This window comes from Chenopodium album, chromosome 22 (genome assembly GCF_948465745.1).
Source record: "Chenopodium album chromosome 22, dcCheAlbu1.1, whole genome shotgun sequence".
NCBI lineage: Eukaryota > Viridiplantae > Streptophyta > Magnoliopsida > Caryophyllales > Amaranthaceae > Chenopodium > Chenopodium album.
In genome coordinates this window covers 16,869,157-16,885,746 of record NC_137855.1, presented here as the reverse complement: position 1 = coordinate 16,885,746, position 16,590 = coordinate 16,869,157, and the positions used below count along the sequence as shown (strand labels likewise).

At 35.0% G+C, this 16,590-nt stretch overlaps 1 protein-coding gene across 1 annotated transcript; it reads right to left on the bottom strand.

The window, feature by feature from the left end:
- Nucleotides 1–1,017: 1,017 nt before the first annotated feature.
- On the bottom strand, nt 1,018–7,514 carry LOC145605333 (pentatricopeptide repeat-containing protein At4g19191, mitochondrial-like). Its single transcript, XM_081661370.1, has 2 exons — nt 6,620–7,514; nt 1,018–2,394 (listed from the first exon to the last, which is right to left on the bottom strand). Exons 1-2 carry the CDS (start codon nt 7,486–7,488, stop codon nt 1,275–1,277), a joined length of 1,989 nt encoding a protein of 662 aa, XP_081517496.1. The 5' UTR covers nt 7,489–7,514; the 3' UTR covers nt 1,018–1,274.
- Nucleotides 7,515–16,590: the final 9,076 nt, after the last annotated feature.

Sequence of the window (16,590 nt, the reverse complement as noted above, 5' to 3'; positions counted from 1 at the left end):
CCCAAAATGTTGTTAATCAACTTATCAACCCTTGTTCAATACTCATGGCTACATCAAATTTTGATGACATGACCCTTGAGTAGTTCAAAAGTGTCCTTAGCAGGAGTTGGGCATCCTATAAGGAAAATCAATGCTGGCCAAGAGGATGGTTGCTGCGGATTTTCATTAAAAGCCTCCAAAAGGAGTTGGTTTCAGCCAAAAGTGCTGCAGTCCAAGGCACAACCAGATAGGAATCTTATACATGGTTAGTCTAGAAATGCCGGCAAGGAGACATAGACCACGAAATTTACAACATCCATGACACCACGACTTGAAGATGAAACAGAAGACGATTTGCCATAAAAGAACGCTGAAGAGGTTGAGTCAAATCTCGTTGCTCAAAAGTTTTGAATATGTTGAAGAAATGCCCCATCGCACCAATTCTAGTGAAGACTAAGGCCTAAAAAGATTATGGACATCGCAAAGGTGCCATGAAAACTCAACATACCTGTAGCACCAAGTCTGTATGACAAAACTACTAACCCATATGAGAGCGCCAACCACTAGAAGCAGGGATATGGTAGGTGTCTATTCCTAACTTAACAAGGCCATGATGCTGTGATGTGATGACAACGCCATGATGTCTTATACTCTGCAACATACTGGTAAGTAGCCTAAGAACATAACCATCCAAATCAATTATAAAATGTACATAATGTGAAAGAATTTGGAGAAGGTGTTGACGATCACCCGTACATTCAATAATATGGGTTTAACATTGCTGTTGATTGAATCATCAACATCCTTCATAAGAATAACAATCTTGAAGCAATAGTCAGTCTGGTGGTTGCACAAAAGTTCGCTAGCAAAACGAAAGGATTAGTCCAGGTGGTGTGACTTCCACTGTGACCGTGAACACATAACTGAAGATTGCATCACCCTTAAAGAAGGGTCATCGAAAAGACTTGTTTCAATAAAAACTTTGGCAAAAATAATTTATGTACTACCAAAATTCAGCTTTCTGTTAGGTTTGTACATATATTTTGAGATAGCCTGCATTTACAGAGAAGCGGAAGAGTATAGTAACAGCAAATCTCCGACATGGTAGCTAAGTGGCTAAAGCTCCAAATCACATAACAAAGTGTGAGATGCTCAATGAAAGCATAGCTATAGACAAGCCTCCAACTGTGAAAGCACTGGTACACCATGCCATGGCTTTTTCGAAGAACTCTCAATCAATTATTTCTTCAAGCACTTAAACTTGTACCATCAGAGCACTAATAATTATCGAGCAATCAAGCCGCAAAAAAATCTTGCAGATATATTTTATGTTCAGGAAGGTCTTCATAAAGGTAAGAAGTTCCATGTTTTTTCATCTGGAAGGCCAATACGTCTATGACTTCATATATTTGTGAACCTTCTGGATGACATCCTTCTTCCACACCAAATATGTGATTCTGTCCATCAACTTGGATAAGGCTTTGCCCAGGAAATTTCTTCACTTTGTTGCATTTCATTAGTGCTCTAACTTTAGATACACCATCCCATTTTCCTGCTGAAGCATACATATTTGCCATTTCCACATAGGAAACAGCAGCTTGAGGCTCCAGTCGACATAGATGATAAGCAACATGCTCACCAATCTCTACATTTTGGTGGATTTTACAGCCATTGATCAATGCACCCCATATGGCAGCATCGGGGTCATAGGGCATGCTTTTAATGAACTCTAATGCTTCTTTGAACTTTCCCTTGCGCCCAAGAAGGTCAACCATGCAGGAGTAATGCTCCAACCCAGGATTTAAATTATATACTCTGGTCATCAGATCAAAACACTCCATTCCTTTATCTAGGAAACCTGCGTGAATGCAGGCTTGAAGAATGGCAAGAAATGTTATGCGGTTTGGTTTCAAACCTAGCTCAACCATTTTGGAGAAAAGCTTCAAAGCCTCTATAAATTCTCCATTTAGTGCAAGCCCAGAAATCATTGTGGTCCAAGAGACAACTGTTTTCGAAGGGATTGAGTAAAATACTTCTTTAGCTTTATCTACATTTCCACATTTAGCATACATGTCAACAATTGCGTTACAAACCATAACATTACCCCTAAGCCCGTTAGAACAGGCATAATCATCAAGCCATTTGCCAAGTTCAAGCGAACCTGTTTGACCGCAGCTTGACAGCAGAGACAGAAGAGTGACAACATCAGGTTTTTCACCTGCCCTTTCCATATCTAAAAACAAGGAATATGCCTTGTCTAAACATCCTTTCCCTGCATAACCACCTATCATTGCAGTCCAGGAGATACATGTTTTATATGTCATAGACTGAAACAAGTGCCAAGCTGAATCAATATCTCCACACTTCGAGTACATTGTTAGCAATGTGTTGGCCACTGCAACATCATACTCGCAACTAGGGCTGGCAATCGGATCAGGTCGGGTTCGTGTTCGGGTCAGGTAATTTCGGGTCAGATACCCCCTGACCTGAACCTGATCCATTTAACATTTCGGGTTGAAAACCTCAACCTGAACCTGATTTTTTCGGGTTCGGGTCAACCTGAAAATGACCTTATTTGACCTGATTTTTTGTTAAGATTTAAGTAAGGTTATTTTAACCTAAAATTAACCTGAATATGACCTGAAATTAACCTGAATATGACCTTAAATTAACCTGAAACTGACCTAAACAACTAAGTTTCAAACCACAAAGGCACAAACATTCAATGCTTCAAACAATCAAATCTAACAAAAAGTCCAAATAAAACCAAAAGTAGTCTAAGTAAGGCACCTAATTATCAATTACAAACCAGAAATTACAATCCAAACAAGTTCAAATATCTAAGTTCTCAAATAACATTAGAGGATTCAAAAGGGCTTTCAAGTTTTTCAAAGTCGGGTGATGTAGGTTGCGTATCATTCTTGTTCTCTATGTCAAGCTTCATAATTGATCCACAAAGCATTTCCAATTGAGGATCCATAGAGTCTACAAAACACACACACAAAAAAAACAAAACAAGTAAGTTACCATCAATAATACATGCCAACATAAGAAATAAAATCAGATTACATTATATATAAGTTACCTTGCCCAAAGGCCCAATCCCTTAAGCAAATTATAGCCTCCACTGTATCTGGCTTCAATGAACTTCTATAACAATCAAGTACCCGACTCCCGGTACTAAAGGCTGATTCAGAAGCCACAGTTGATACGGGGACAGCAAGAACATCTTTAGCCAATTGAGATAAAACAGGGTAACGAACTGAACAAGTTCTCCAATAAGCTAAAATATCAATGTTGCTGGATCTAGGCATAAGTGGCTCTTCATAATACATTTCCATCTCTGATTTCATAGCCACAGATGTTTGCTCAACAGAAAAATCATCAAAATCCTATAAAAACCAAATCATAAATATCAGATTATATTATTATATAATCAGATTAATATCAGATTATATAATCAGATTATAATCAGATTATATAATCAGATTATAATTAGATTATTTAAAATCAAATTATAATCTGATTATATAAATCAGATTATATAATCAGATTATAATCAGATTATAATCAGATTATATAATCAGATTATAATTAGATTATTTAAAATCAGATTATAATCTGATTATATAAATCAGATAATAATCAGATTATAATCTGAATATATAAAATCATGTTATAATCAGATTATACAAATCTGAAATCAGGTTATAAACTTATAATAAGATTATATAAATCAGATTATATAAATCAGATTTCATAATGCAACAAAACATTAAATCATATTTCATAATACAACAAAACATAAAATCAGATTTCATAATATGATAATACAACAAAACAGATAAGGGAAGAAGTGTTTACCTTCATAAAATCATCACAAGGTTCCTTCAAAACCTCAGAATCAGTAGATTTGACATTTACATTGCTTGATGAAGAATGAGATGCGGCATACGAATCGTATAGTTCCTTTATAGAATTGCTAACTTTAGAGAACTCAAGCTCATATTCAACACCATCCCCATAGATCCTCTTGTAACCCCATTGGACACATTGAATCTTATATCGTGGATCCAACACCACAGCAACAACCATAAATGTACTAAAATCAGCCCAATACTTTCCAAATTTGTCAAGCATCTTGTTAGCCATTTTTTGCATAAAAAGATCCGAACTTATCTTTTCATTTTTTAATAACAATCTAACCTTTAAAACATTAGAAAAGTAAAGATTGGAAGTAGGATATTTGGTTCCGGAAAAGGCTAGTGTGACATCATGAAACACTTTCAAAAACTTGCATATTTTCTCTACTCTACCCCATTCTTCCGTGGAAGGACAATGAGCATAGTTGGCATCAACTTTTTGAAAGTGAATTAACGCTTTTTTGAAATACAAAGCACTATCAAGCATCATGTAAGTAGAGTTCCATCTAGTGGGAACATCTTGTTGTAAAGATCGAGTTGATTGAAGTTCAACATGTGCTACACAACTTATAAATCTTTGTTTTCTAGATTGAGAACTCTTACAATATTTAACACTCTCCCTAATCTTACACACAGCCCCATCAATCTCTTTTAAACCATCTTGAACAACTAGATTAAGAATGTGAGCACAACACCTTACATGAAAAAATTCCCCACCACAAATCAAATCAAGTTCCCCTTTAAGATTTTCAGCAAAAACATCATTTGAAGAAGCATTATCTAATGTAATTGAAAAAATGTTTTTTTGAATACCCCATTCCTTTAACAACCCATACACATGATCACATAAATGAATACCGGTATGAGGGGGAGCAATGTAAGAGAAGTTCAGAATCTTTTTTTGCAAACACCAATATTTATCAACATAATGAGCAGTTAATGAAATGTATCCATCAGTGGTTATGGAAGTCCAACAATCAGAGGTCAATGAAATTCTACCAGAAGAAGAGGCCAACACATTTTTCAATTGCTCCTTTTCTTTTTTTTGCATCTTAAGCACATCAGATTTTATGGTGTTTCTTGTGACAGGTTTGAAACTAGGATTCAGATAAGAAAATAACCTCCTAACACCCTTATATTCCACAAATTGAAAAGGCAGATCATGCTCAACAATAGCAAGACACAACAATTCACGAAAATAGGAAGCATCAAATTCAGGCAATCTATTCCCTAAACCAGAAGATGTTTTCTCTAAAATCATTTGACGAACATCCCTAAATGACCTTTGTTTACAATTTTTAAGATGACGATGAAGATTTCCTGTTCCATTCGTACTATTACCATTAAAACTTACACCACACTTTTTACATTTGCAAATCAAATTACCATTTGCATCAGGCTCATCCAGAAACTCAAAGTGCACCCAAACATCAGAAGTAAGGCGACGTTGGCGTTTCTTACCAGTAACAAGCACACGAGGTTTACCAGGGGAAGCTTTCTGGCTTTTGCTCTTCCTCTTAACATCCATTGTTGAATTAATTTCTTCCTCCTCTCCGGAAGAAAGTTCTTGAACATTGTTGGACATAATTATTTCCTGCCAAATTACATTAACTAGATTTACTTCCTTTATCGTCCAAAAAATTCATATAATCCATAACAAAATCAATAAATCAATTTGTATAATTAGCATAATGCTTATATCATTTTGTATAATTACATAAAATCAATAGATAGCATGAAAATAACAAAGTTAATTCGAATAATCAATAAATAACTTCGTATAATTACATAAACTAGAATAAATACGCATAAATCCAGAAATCAATTCATATAAGTACATAAACAAGCATAAATTCGCATAAATTTGCATAAATCAGTTCGTGTAATTATATAAACTCGCATGCATTCGCATAAATCCATAAATCAATTCATATAATTACATAAACAAGCATAAATTTGCATAAATTCGTATAAATCAATCGTGTAAATGTGTAATTACATAATCTAGCATAAATTCGCATAAATCAATTCATATAGTTACATAAACTAGCATGAATTCGCATAAATCCGTAAATTAATTCGTATAATTACATAACCCAGCATAAATTCGCATAAATTAATTTGTATATACTTGTAAAATAACAAAATCGATTCGTATAAACTCACAAATTAAGAACAATAAGCAAGAAACGTACCTTATAAGAGTGAGAAGATAAGAATTGTAGTCGAATTCAACAATGGTGAAGTGATTTTAGGGTTTTTGAAATTTTGAGTGTGCCGTTTTTGAGGAGAGAGAAAATTAAAGAGAGAGAACAGAGAAGTGGGTAAGGAGTAAGGACGGCTGATCTAAAATGTGGTAGAAAATGAAAAATTAGGGTTTTCATTTTATATGTAGAAGTAGAACCCTCTTAAGAAATTGGGCTGGGCTGCCTAATTTACAATGTTTACGATTTTTTTTTTTTTTTTACTTAAAATTGTTCGGGTTCTCAGGTCGGGTTCGGGTTGACCCGACCTGATTTTGACCTGAAATTTATTTCGGGTTAAGTGGGTCGTTTTCGGGTTGAGATTTTCAACCTTAACCTAACCCATTTAATTTCGGGTTCGGGTTCGTGTCAACCCATTTAAGTTTTCGGGTCGAAAATCTCAACCCTAACCCGCTTTTTTCGGGTCGGGTTCGGGTCGGGTTTTCGGGTCGGGTCAGTTTTTGCCAGCCCTACTCGCAACCAAACTGAATCACGTGGGAATGAATTAGCTTGCCATGAGATAAAACCTCAGGCTGCACACATGAAGATAAAAGACTAAGAAATGTGCTTATATCAGGATTATGTCCATCATTAGACATGCACCGGTATAAATGTAATGTTTTATAATAATTCCCGACTAAAGCATGTCCAGCAATCAGAGAATACCACGAAACGACTGTCCTCGATTCAGAGTATATTCCATCAAACATACCCTCAGCTGAAACCAAGTCCCCACATTTACTATAACAAGAAATCAAAGTATTAACCAAAGAAACATCATTTAACATCCCAACACGAATTCCAAATGCATGAACACCTTTAACCAGATTAACATCCTTCAACTCAACAACAGATTGTGTCAATCCTATTATAGTGATAAAATCAGGGTTAAACCCCAACAGTCTCATTTCCCTAAAAAGTACTAAAAATCTATCCACAGAACCCAACTGAGCAAAACCCAAAAGCATTGCATTCCACAAAGTCACATCTCTTTTAGGCATTTTCTCGAACACCTTGTGTGCAAAATCCAATTCGTTACATTTAACATACATATTGATAACTGCAGTACCAACAAAAATATCCAACCAAAAGGGTGATTTGTAAACATGGGCATGAATTGATTGAGATAGTTTAAGGTCTGAAATCTTGGCACAAGCTTTGGCAATAAAGGGAAAGGTCAGATTATCTGGGGTTGAACCACTTTGTTTCATATGACGAAAGAGAAGAAGGGCTTTGTGAGAGTAGCCATTGTTAACAGCTTCTCTGATTTGGGAGTTCCAATTTCCAACGGTTGGATACTTTGAAAATTGGTTGAGCAATGGGGTCATTGAAGGTCTTACCATTTGTCATTATTTTTTGGCATATACAAGTCGATCGACAGTTAGCTAAGCTGAATCATAACCATACATGATACATCTTTTATCTTTTATTATACTTCCTCCGTTTCTAAATAGTTGACGCGTTTAATTTAGGCACATATATTAACGACAGGAGATAGAGTAAGAGAGAATGAAAAAGCAAGTGGGGTAGCTTATAAATGCACGGTAAAAAAATTTACCCCTGAAGAAAACGTGTCAACTAAAAAAAAACTACCTAAAAAGGAATACGTGTCAACTAAAAAGAAACGGAGGTATTATAATTTAAGAGTTTTTTTTATAACTGGTCACCAGATTCCTCCAAAACATCATCGTTTAGATACTAAATTTATTTTTTTGACCATTTGAGTACTGAGTACCAATTTCCAGCAAAAAAAATTAATTCCCTCTAACAATTGAGTGCCCAAGGTTAATAATTGAGTACCTTGGGTTAACTCAACGTGGGGCCCACCCGAATAAAAAATCTCCACCGTTGATCTCCAATTCCGATCCCACTTTCCTCTTTCTCTCTCCTACTTCAACAACCATAGCCCACCTCCCAATTCCTTCCTTCTCCACACACACAGACACACACACATTTACTCTTTCTCCCTCTTCCCTTTCACCCTACTCAAGTCCAAAACACCCATTTAAAGCAATCAATTGATTCAATTCAATTCCCTTGTTAATCAATCATTTTCTCTCTCTTCCTTTTTAAATCATCTATCCAACCTCACACCTTATTGTATCGTTGTTAGCGAAGATGTCGGCATGGAAGGTGTCAACGGTGGTGTTAATGGTAGTGTTAATGGCGGGGTTAGCGATGGCGGATATGTTCGAAGAGACGAAGGTGAAGGGGAAGAAGGTTTGTACAAGAGGGTGGGAGTGTACTACCTGACCTAAGTATTATTGTAATAAGACAATTTCGGATTTCTTTCAGACTTACGAATTTGTTTGCTAAAAGGAATCTTTCAAACTTATTTCTGGGATTATGAATCCTTTATTATTGCTTCTTCTTTGTTTGCTAAAAGTTCATGCTGCTTATTTCTGGGATTATGAATACTTTATTACTGCTTCTTCTTTGTTTCAACATCTTGGGTTTTGTACTACTGGTGGTAAACTTATGGGTATGAAGAAGCTTACTGCTTTTCTTAATGGTGAGTTAGTGGTTAGTTTGATAAATAAATTAATGTTTTTGACTGTTGAAACATTTAAATAAATTAATGTGTTTTTTTTAATTTTTAATTTAATTAATTTTTAATTATGTATGGTTAGTGGTGAGTTAGTGGTGACTCTGGTGAGTTACTTGGCCTAAAAAGCTGTTAGAGTACCTAAAGGGTGAAAAAAAAAATTGAGTACCTAAAAGGTGAAAAAATGAAGAATTGAGGGCCTATTTACTCTTAAAAAAGTTGAGGGCCTAAAAGGTGAAAAATTGAAGAATTGAGGGCCTATTTACTCTTTAAAAAAATGCAGAGTTTGAAGGCTTGTCAGTAAAAGTTGTAAAAACAACTCTTAAATTATATTTACTAGAGTGCATATGTGCTAACGCACGGGATGTATGTACTATGTAGTATGTAGAGTTTGAAAGAAGAAAATAGTAAAGTGAAAGTTATAGAAATCTTTTTTTTTTATATATTAGAAAAGATGTTATTTGGAGGTTATTGCCAAAAAAACAAAAAACTAAAAACAAAAGAAGGAGAAAAGAAGTGCACAAAGTTGCAGATTACAGTAACAACAATTATCTAAATTGTATGCAAAATTGTATTCAAAACTGATTTTCAATACACATATTTGGGATAAACATTTTTTTATCAGGAGTTTATGTATACCCCACATATTTGATTTATCCTGGCCCGCATAACCCACCAACATCTTCACTTTAATGAGTTAATTTTGTCAATTAACTCCACTTTAGGTTTTATGTAACCAAATATTATTAATAGGTTACCAACACAATTAACATTTAATTTGGACACATAAAAAATATAATTGATGTATGTGTCGTGGTTACTAAAAAAATTTAAACTAAGTAAATATGGAAATTTTATCAGAACAAGTGTAACTTTAAGAAATTGGTGCCTCTTCTGTGCAGCTGTGATGTGTGTCATAAATGGCACACATTTGATGAGCATTTAGGTCCTTTTTATCCTCTTTTCATAGCTTTCATGCTTAATAATATAAGTGCTTAGTTTTGTGCTTTGTTGCTTAGTTTTACCTTTCCTCTCTTATTTTGTAGCTTTTGTGCATTTCGTTGGTTTTCTAGCCTTTTCTCCTTTATTTGCTCTATTTTCGTGGTTGTAGGTATTGAACGAGGTTCGGGTCTTGATTTTGGTGATCCACTATGGTGGAGGAAGCTTTTGGATCAAGTTCATGGCATTCGGGAAGCTCAAGATGCAAAGAAGTGGAAGTACCAAGTCTTGGCTCTTCTCTTGTGCTCGCATGCGGTGCTCCCATCAAAGGAAGTGTGTGCCCACCAATATTAAGCCTTAGCTACTGCCACTCCTAGTGCTCATCACCATCATAAATCATGTGTGCACCCCTTGTGCTTGAAGAGTTGAAGAATCGAATAAACCCAGCTGGGTGCGGCCGCACGTGCGGATGGTGCGACCGCACACCATGGTGGTGCGGGCGCACATCTCTTGTTGTGCGGCCGCACCGGCGTGGGTCTTTTCCGATCGAATTTTGACGATTTTCTCTCTCTTTATATACCTTTTGGAACCCAATTTTTGGAAGCAAGTTTCATAATAGAATTAGATCATATTCTTAGCTTAGTTGAGAGCTTCTCTCTCTAGATTTAGGGGTTAGTTTTAGGAGTAGATTTTAGAGAGAGAAAGTGAAGAATTTCAATGGTGATTGAGAGATTGAAGATTCAATGGTTACAATTGTATTGGAGATCTACTCTATTATCAATGAGCATTTCTAAACTCTATCTCATTTATTGTTTTGTTTAGTATTAGGGTGTGTTTGGATAGAAGGATTTGGGGGGAAAGGAAGAGAAGGGAAAGGGAGGGATACAATTTCCTTTATTTGGATAGCAAATTAGGAAGGGAAAGGAAATGGAAGGAAAGGAAATGGGTGGAAAATAATTCATTAATTATTTAAGAGTAAAATCTTTCCAATTTTGAAAAGATTTGGAAGGAAAATTTTGTAAAAACTGATGTATTGTAAAAAGACAAATATACCCTTTAATATCTAACAAAAATCTGAGCATCAGTTTTTCATTCTCTCTCCTCACGATATCCCCAAAATTTTTAGGGTTCCAAATTGCAAAATTTTTTCCCAATTTCTAGTGTTTGTGGAGTGTGATTTCACTACTAATCTACTCATACTTGTCATCTCTCTCACGATTTATCGGATTTTTTCAAGGTAAATGTCAAATTTTAGTTTGATTTTGTTGATCGAATATTTTAATGCGATTTTTTTTTCTACTCAAGCTAGGATGCATGTTCTTGATGCTTTGCTTTGTTATGGATGCGTACAATTTTGCATGTGATTTCTAAGGCATACTGAACTGCTGCTTGTGTAGTAATCATTCTAAGTTGTATGATAATGTACCCCAACTGTTCGACGAAATGCCTAAGAGACATGGGTTTGTTCCTAATGAGGTTTCTTATGGGATTTTAATTAGGAGTTTTTGTGGGAAGGGTGATCTTGAATTGGCTTTGAAAACTTTGGGGGAAATAGAGGAGAAGGGTGTTGAGGTTATTGCTGTTGCTTTTACTACTATTTATGATGCATTTTGTAAGAAAGGGATGAGTGATGAGGCCGAGCGTAATTGGGTTCTATTGATTTTATGATGCATTTTGCTTTTACTACTGTTGTTAAGTTATGTTGATTTATGAAATTGGGTTGTTTTCTAATTGGGTTAATTTGCTGTAAAATTTCTGTTGAACTGTATATGGTTTATGAACTCTGTTGATCAATTTGAGTGAACACTCTGTTTGATTTAAACTGTTTGTATATTTATAATTGTTATGCTTTTTTTGTTGATATGTTCAATAATATTTTTATAGTTGTTCACATTGCCTTTAATATGGAGGGAGATTTTGAGGTTAGTAGAATGGATGATGTCGAAAATGGGGAAGTGACATGGAAAGAACAAGACGTGGAGCTGTAATTCAGGTTGTTGGTTATGTTGTGTATGCAATGTGTCTTATCAAGTCATATTACCTAAGTAGGAGTTTGGGAAGATTGACACAAAATCGTAGTTTAGAAGCCTACATGGTCAGAGAGAGTAGACGTCGTGAACTTATGAATGATTTGAAAGTCACTCGAATTAGTCGACAATTGATTCGTATGAGCCCTGAGACTTTTGTTAAGTTATGTAAAATTTTAAGGGATGGGAAGTATCTAAAGGATACAAGACGGGCTTCAGTGGAGGAGCAAGTGGCAAAATCTTTGTATATTCTTGGTCATAATGCAAGAAATTGCTCGTTGAGTGCATTTTTTATGCGTTCTGGTGAAACGGTGAGCCGACATTTCCATAGATTTCTAAATGCTACAATTAAGATGGAAGATCAATTTCTTAAGCAACCTAATGGATCAGAGGAAGTTTCACCAGAAGTTCGTGGTAATAGTCGATTTTTCCTTATTTCAAGGATTGCATTGGTGCTATTGATGGAACTCATATTCGTGTGAAAGTTGCCGGTGCCAATGCTCGTAGATTTTGAGGGAGGAAAGGTTATCCATCACAAAATGAGCTGGCGGCTTGTACTTTTGACCTCAAATTCACTTATGTTTTAGTAGGTTGGGAGGGTTCAGCTTCTGACTCTAGAGTATTTAAGAATGCTCTAAGTAGGGAAGACAAGTTAATTATTCCTCAAGGTAATGAATTAGTATCTATGTTACCTATTGTTTTATTATTCTTAATATTTAAACTATTAGTTGTAGGGTTTTATAGGTACTACGCAGCGGAAATAAACATGAATCATATTCATACAGTACCTAATCCAAGGATCTAATGCATAACACATAAAGAACAAATAATTGTACCTTTGAAGCGTGATTCCACGTGCGATCGAGCAAGAACAAAGGGAGATAAAGAACCTCAAGCGTGATTCCTCTACTTGGTCCACGGGCACAGATTAAGACCTCCACTAATGCTAGTTAGTTGCAATTGAAACCTTCAATTGACCTTCTATGGAGAAGAGCGACATACTAACCAAAAACCACCACGAACCACCACACGCGCCACCAAGGGGTGGCCGGCCGTGAGTCCAAAGGGGGGAGGAGTGAGAGCCGTGAATGTGAGAGAGGATTAGGGTTTTGGGATTGGTTGCCTTGATGTCAAAATTCACAGTGTGCGAATTATGACTGCTAACTACAAACCCTAGGCATGGATCTTATTTATAGATCTCATCTCTAAATAAGAGCCCATGTCAAAAGCCCAAAACATAATTCCAATCTAACTATGCTAGCCCAATCCAATTCATGATTAGTTAATTGCTCATGAGGCCCATTAACGGGCGTCTTACTTGCTTAACCCAATACCCTTGTGTGTGACCAATATAGGATCCATTCTAAAGGGCTTTGGACTATTTGACTAGTCCAAAGACCATCTCTCATAGTCTAGCAACAGAGGATGATGCCCCAAAAGAACGAACTTATTATCTCCATAATAGTGATCCTTGATATATCTAGTAATTGCACTTATCGAAGACATAATTCCTTCAATCTCCCACTTGTCTGAGACAAGTGCGCAATATTCAAATTCCTTAAGTCAATGTGTGTCGATTTGATAATATGATTGCATCTTATGTCGTGATCATATTAATCTACAAATCTTTTCTTGAAATCTGAGTTAGAATTGCAAAACAAATGGTTACAAAGTAATCCATTTGGGCACGACCATGCATTTTCTGAATTCTCCCTCTTCAAGGGGCCAAGACACATTCCTAATTAAATAGGTAGACTCAATCCAATCTTATGGCAACCAAAGCTCCCACTCAACTTCTGAAATAACCGGGAAACACCCTTTATAATCTCCAGTTACGGGCAGACGTTTGAATGTACCACAGTTATAACATCCATTGAATGAGATCAATGTTCCACTCATGTCAAAGGAATCCACTAATATATCCGGAAGCTCTATACTTGAACTTCAAAGTAGGTCAATAGTTCGATCATGCATCATTCATGCATATCCATGTGATTGACCGAGCATCACTACGCTCCTATAGCCCATGAAACTGCGCTATCCAATCAATCTTAACATGCTAGTCCATTATTGGAAATCATTTATGTCCAATTTAATGATTCCGAACTAGGAACTTAAATAATATATGAATTTAGTTCACCTGTGGGGTTTCATTCAAAAGGTCATCAACCTAATGAGCCCATCAATTCATAATTATTTTGGACATTTTATTTAATCTTGAAACCACGATTAAATAAGATCGAAACTTTAATTTGTTTCAATTGATAAACATAATTCTGCAAGCTAATGTATTTACTTTGTAATATGCTTTCTCAAAACATACACAACTAAAATTACATAACTTACTTCAATCCAAAAACCTTAGTATGACTCTCATACCTTGGTCATGGAAGGGGTTTAGAAAGTAGAGTTCATGAGACATTCTCATAAACATGAATTTTGCAATTTCTAAATCTTATAATCATTTTCATCTCCATACACTAAGAATTTTCCTTCGCCCTTTCGCAAAGAACTTAGGAATTTCTAATTTGTATTCCAATGTTACATTGGATTTCGATTGAAATCTATCATCACTTGTTCTTTAAAACACGTGAATCAAATAGACGAGTATAGTCCATGGTATGCATGATGCATCCTTTGCAAATTGCATAAGGATCATCACTCAAAGTCTTAATTTCATCAATCCTTTCTCAAGGTATTGAATCATTAAGCAACGTGCCATGTCACAAGGGATTGAAACTCTTTTCAATATAATGTTGAACCTTATAAGAATCTTATCAATATAAGCTTCTTAACCAAAACTCAAACATCCTTCGAGACCTATCTATATAGATCTTGAATCCCAAATGTACTCATCATCCTCTTCAAGTTTTTTTCATACAAAATGCATTACCCACCACTTGACTCTTCAAGCAATGAATAATTGCTCTTTATACTAGACCAAGAAGACTTCATAGCTCCCACTAAACGTCTTGTATACACAAGTCCTTTTCTTCATTTTACGAGAACATCAAACGATTTGATTAACTCACAAAATTAAGAACATTAACTCCCTGATGCTAACTTTAATCCATTATGGATCTTTTATGCATCCCTAGGATTATTGGATCTCCAAACTTTCGATTGTATCATATACAAATCTTCAATCATGAACAATTTCAAGAAAGTGTTTTGAAATCCATCTACCAAATTTTATAAGGTAGAAATCACTAAAATATCTTTAACAGATCTTTGCAATATGTAAAGGTTTCATCGTAATCATAGTCATATTATGAATTAGTTGAATCCCTTAACAAGTCTTTGCTTTAGTTAGAAAACGTTTTTCTTTCTTGTCTGCTTTGCTTATATTGGGTTTCACCCAATTTAGGCAAATTACTCAAGTGTCATACACTTGCTTACAGACTTAGAATCTATTTCAGATTTCATGGTTTTAAACCACTTGGAGTTATAACTCGTCAAATCATCCTTATTACTTGCATAATCATCATGTTCCAAAATAAATATTTTAGAACTCTTAGTCAATATGAAATCATATTCCTTTAGCTAAGTTTTACTTATGCTAGTCTCATTGTGGGTTTGATGCAACAATTGAAACTCATACAACAACTTTGTTTAGTTTTCAATGAGAAACGATAATAGAGGATGTGCACTTGGAATGTACTACCTTCGACATATGGTTATTAATCCCATTACACTTAATGAGACCACGCGTTGTCATTTGTAACATGAGGTGAATCATGCTCACATTGTTGCTTTTATTCGATAACTTCTCAAATTTCTTCGAGATTTTCGAAATCACTTTTCTTGAACTCTTTCAAGGCTCTTGAACTTTTCAAGATTCTTATACTCCCACTTGCCTTTTGAGGAGGCATATTTAGCATAGGGTGAACCAATCATGGTTTGAACCACGTTTGTTTGTTGCTTTTCTCAAACTCTTTTGAGATTTACACTACTCCCACTTGACCTTTTGGAACAATTTCCATAAGGGCACCTACTTGAGCAACAAACATTTTGTGATAAGTATGGTTGTATAGTAGTACCCTGTGCTCTATATAGGAATCGAATGTGCATTAAATATTTCAATACAACTTTTATTCCTTGCTTTGTAGAAAGACTTAATAAGAACTTATCTTATCCATATCACATATGAAGCTATTGCTACATTTGATTTGACGTATGTAGTTTGTTTAGTTTTGTAGCTTATCTTAAAAGTATATCCCTTGAACAATGGTTGGAAGATAGGTAATTTACATCCATTATCAAAATATATCTCATATAGATTGATAGCTTCCTTCATAAACATTTCACAAGGTTTGTTTTTGGAGTTTGTTGTAAAACGATCTCACAACTCTTGGATGTTTATCAAGGTTTTTGCTTAAATTCTCATTATTACGATCATATTGCAATATTTTGAATGTGTTGCCAAGTACATGTCTTGACTTAAATTTTCACAATTACAATCATATTGTAGTGTAATCATTATCTTGTCAAGTTGATACTGAACTTCATACTGAACATTTTGAACATTTCAAAATTTTCACCCTTGTGTTTCAACTAAGCACAAGTAGTGATCATATCACAAATGAAGTTTCATTGTCGTCTTTGACCTTTGAACCTTCTATGTTTTCTTACATCGATATGTATTCGACCTTGAGTTCTCATCATCATTTCTCTAAATGGTGACTTAGTCAAAATTTCAAATTAGAATGATAATAACATATATCAATGGATTCAAAATCCAATGATATTGAAAGTCCATCCCTTTGGATCTTCCGCATGCAATTTTCATTTTCATTTGAATTAATTGACATATTAGAGACAATTTATATATATAGAAATTGTTTAATTATTTCTATCATATAGAATTTTAAACCTATTTAGCAATTCAAAACACATTATGACTCAAAGAAGCATAGAATAACATTTATTCCACA